This window comes from Vanacampus margaritifer, chromosome 16, assembly GCF_051991255.1.
Source record: "Vanacampus margaritifer isolate UIUO_Vmar chromosome 16, RoL_Vmar_1.0, whole genome shotgun sequence".
In the NCBI taxonomy this organism is placed as follows: domain Eukaryota; kingdom Metazoa; phylum Chordata; class Actinopteri; order Syngnathiformes; family Syngnathidae; genus Vanacampus; species Vanacampus margaritifer.
Genome location: NC_135447.1, coordinates 11,164,396 through 11,168,568, shown reverse-complemented (window position 1 = coordinate 11,168,568; position 4,173 = coordinate 11,164,396). Strand labels below are relative to the sequence as shown.

The following is a 4,173-nucleotide window of genomic DNA, read 5'->3' as shown; positions in this document are numbered from 1 at the left end:
CACTAATAATTGTCACGTGATATTTGCCCTTTTTTCTACTGTAAAAAAAAAGGTAAAGAGTTGAAGCCCTTGGACGATAATTGCGGTGTTTTGCGCCCTCTGGTGGAACTTCAACGCACAAACTCAGAATCTAAACATAAGGCAAAGAGTTGGAACACTACACGTTATTTGAAAAATAAAAGTTGTAAATATGATGAAATATTTAATATAAAGTAAATGAGTCTTATTCTTCATATAATACTTTCATATAAAAAAACAATATGATAATAGCGATTTATACTACACTGATTTAAAAAAAATTACGTTCAAAATCATGAATATATACAGTAAGAATGATTGTAATATTTTGTTATAATTACGCAAATTTCCATGGATTATTAATTCAACAAAATGTTTATTATTGTCAAATTCTTCTTGTCATGAGATTGTGTGTGTGTGTACCAAATGAAGTCTCCAGTGAAGGCAGCACTCACGAAGTCTAAACAAACGACATCTTTGTCTCACTAATTGCGCACTAATCAGGGTGAGTGACGTCAAACCAAAAGTGAAAAGACAAAGAAGAGTCAGAGGACCCTTACTGACAGAAAATTATTTAGTATTTCATGTACAGTGTTTATTCAGTTTTGAAATATGCATTTGATATTTACATATAAACAAATAAAAATACAGAGAAATATTGGACATTAAATTATTTGTTAAATGTTGATCACAGTCCATCTCATCAACCCTTTAATGCAGATATAAAACAAAAACAATACAGTGTTGTATTGGGTTAACGATCCTAATTTGGATCATCACCTTCATAGGTAGTTTTTATATCGATTATGATTTTTTGCTCATCCCATGCCCCAACAAGATGGCGATCATCCGTTTCATTTCTCATCATCTCTTACATGGCGATGCCTTCAGGGGCAGTGAATAATTGTCAAAAACGGCGAGACGATGCCTTCAGGGACAGTGAGTAATTGTCAGATACCTTGTGGAGAAGCATGTGAATCACTTCTGAATCACGTTCACATGCAACTCAAGCAACATATCCGCAGACCTCAGCCAAGACACCAAAAAAGTTGTTAGCAGTCTACTTCCTGCTTCCAGGAGAATAATAAACAAATGATTATGATTGACTTTTGTTAATACTTAAAACTACATTAGCTCTTGACTTGCTTGCTAGTGTATCGATACTGTACCACAATGATACAATACATTTCTGTATGAATAATAATTGGGTCTGCAGTGACTTCTTTAGATTCACTTCGACATAGTTCATTGGCACAAAGATGCCACAAGATGGCGCCAAATTCAAATTTGTGATTGCTGACTCCGCCTGAGTATGCTGCATTTCATTTCTTGACTTTGTCCATGCCAACTTGGAAGCAATTACGCAAACGCGTCTGAAGCGAGTCGTTGCCGAAAGGCGGAGTCATGTCGTTGGTCCTGGGGCTCTTCCCCCAGCGAGTAGAAAGCGGGCCTTTGCTTGTGCTTCCGCCGTTGGGCCGACAGGTGCGGTTGGAAGAGGCGACTTATGGAGTGCAGACCCTTAGACAGCTCCGGGACGTTTTCAGCATCCTCCGACCTTTCAGGACTTTGTTGCGATTTGGGTTCTCCGAGCATCTCTCTGAGGCTCTGCGCGGTGTCCTGGTGCAGGTAGTGGTACGCCCGTTTACCGCCGTTGTCTCGGACCGTCACATCTGCGCCGTACTCGCCCACCAGCATGGCCACCACGTAGTCCTGCCGGTGCAGGGCGGCCACGTGTAAGGGTGTGTAGCCGCCGTGCGTCCTGACGTTGACGTCCACGCCTGCGCCGTCCCATCGGGACGTGTCCAAGATCTTCACGAGCATGTCACTGTTGCCGCACTTGGCCGCCCAGTGTAGGGCGGTGAACCCTGACATGAAGTCCTGCTTGTCGGCCAGCTGGTGGTCCCTCAGGAGGAGTCCGTAGACCTGACTCCAGTGGCCCGAGGCGCACTTGACCAACCACTCGTGCTCGGACGGTTCCAGCGGGACCACCGAGGGGCTTCGGGAGTCGTTGGACACCTTGGCGGTCTTCAACTGGCTTTGGAACGGATCTGCTTTGGGGGGCTCGTAAGGGTCTGCTTTCGGTTTGGGGACCTCGGTCCTGTTCGTCGGGGGCATCCGCAGGGGCAAAGCGTACGGTTTGACATCCAGCGTCTGCTTGATTCTCATGTCGGAATATTTGCTTCTTTGTAAGGCGAGCTCGAAAGGAGAAAAATGATCTGTGTGTTCCTGTTCCTGTTTGGCTTGGCTTTGTGAGTCCCCTGCAGGCTCAGGAGGACCCTGCTCCTGCTCACCTGCCTTCAGGCTCGCTTCCTCGCCCTCTCCAGCGTAACTCCTGGAGTCCTGCTGGCCTTTTTGTTTTTGTTCAGGACATCGCTTTGAGTTCACAGCAGTCTCAGGTGGACCTTGCTCCACGTCACCTGTCTGAAGAGTGAATTCCTGTTCCAGTTCAGCATGGCTCCTTACGCCCACTACAGCCTTTTTCAGGCTCTCTTCCTCTTTTGGTTCAGAACAACTTTTGGAGTCCTGCTTATTCGTCTTCCCTTCCTGTTCCTGGCCAGCATTTCTCGTAGGGTTCGCAACAGTCTCAGGTTGACCCTGATCCAGGTGCTCACCTTCCCGTTCCTGTTCACCTACATGACTCTTTACCTCCAAAATAGTCTCAGATACACTGTGTTGCGGCTCACATTGCTGTTCTTGTCCATTAAGTCTTTTTGTGTTCACCAAAGTCTCAAGTTGACCCTGGTCCTGTTCACCTGTCTGCAAGATCTCTTCCTGTTCCCTTCCAGCATAGTTGACGGTCCCAGGCTGTTCCTCCTCCTGCTGCTGCGTCCCTGTCAGGTAGACCTTCTTAAGCAGCACGTACGGGACGCCGTCGTCGCCGCGCCTGACGTAGGCGACGCTGTTGACGAGGCTCTTGAAGAGTTCCCTGTTGCGAGCCTTTTCGTCGCGGTCGGCGCACTCGAGCGCGTCTTGAAAGCTCGCCAGTAGTTTGGCTTTGCTCACGCGACCGCCCTCCGACACAAGCGCGGACACGACGCGCTCGCGGCTCAACGACATTTTCTTCTTCTTCCGGCAAATAAATGAAAGAAAAGACGTTCAGGCTTCCACTCCTGTGGCGCCGTCAGTGCACCTTGACCGGCTCCGCCTCCTCCTCCTCCTGCTGCCAACCTGCGTCTTTGTGTGACGTCATCAGTATGTTTAACTTTTTACATACAAACAGCAACTACGGTACATTTCCCCCTAAGAACTAATAGTCAAAAATGTCACAATTGTGTTAATTGCACCACAGAACTTTTCAGCATATTTTGGTCCAAGTACAGTAAACATACAATATGCATTATAGAAATGGAGTAGCACATAAATTGTTGCTGTTTGTGTATGAAATAAAAAGAGAAATAATGTTTATAAATAAATATGAAAACATATTTCATTAAAAAACTGAAAATAAAAATAACTTTTCAAATGTATTGTTTTTAAAGACTATTTTAATAAAGCATTCAAACATCTATTGAAATAAATAATAGTTATTACAGGGAAGGTTTCAAACTTTAAGACGCACCAATACAAATTCCCTTATTTTCCCCCAACAACAAAACATTAAAAAATAAAAGTGACATTTCAAATGATAATGGCAATATATTACTTTATCAACAAAAAAATATATAAATTAAGCAAATGTTTCCAACGAATCCTTTATCTATGTAAGATGCCTCCAGTCGCTCCACATCACCTGCTCCAACATGAAAGCTGCTGCTTCTTCTAAAAACAACAAAACCTAAACAAAATAGTTCAATGCATGCCTCTTGTCAATCAAAACATTGTGCAGGTGTATCTAATAAACCCTGGGGTCGCATTTTGACATTGCTAGTATTTTGCGAAACTAACACATCCTGAATTGTTAATGAAATATCCAGCAGTGCCAGTGACACACATATTTGTGCAGCTCCTGTCGTGGCTTGCAGCAGGCAGCGTCGACTCATCGCATTCTTTTTAAACGACGAGTGGGAAGTTCCTGACAAGACGCCATGTTGGGACGGACCCTGTCAGACCCGCGTACCGTCCAAAGATGTCGAAAGATAATTCCCGTCGTGCACTGCTACGCCAAAGACCAATGAGCAAAACCACTTGAACGAGTTATGTGGTAAATGAAAAACG

The 4,173-nt window shown here is 44.6% G+C and overlaps 1 protein-coding gene across 1 annotated transcript; it reads right to left on the bottom strand.

Annotated features, from left to right (window-relative positions):
- Positions 1-598: 598 nt before the first annotated feature.
- On the bottom strand, positions 599-3,188 carry LOC144036127 (uncharacterized). The gene has a single exon (XM_077546481.1). The coding sequence runs from the start codon at positions 3,073-3,075 to the stop codon at positions 1,378-1,380; it is 1,698 nt and encodes a 565-aa protein (XP_077402607.1). The 5' UTR covers positions 3,076-3,188; the 3' UTR covers positions 599-1,377.
- Between the last annotated feature and the right edge of the window lie 985 nt (positions 3,189-4,173).

Excerpts from the sequence above, each read along its gene's own strand:
- LOC144036127 (XM_077546481.1), bottom strand. The coding sequence starts at position 3,075 with ATGTCGTTGAGCCGCGAGCGCGTCGTGTCCGCGCTTGTGTCGGAGGGC.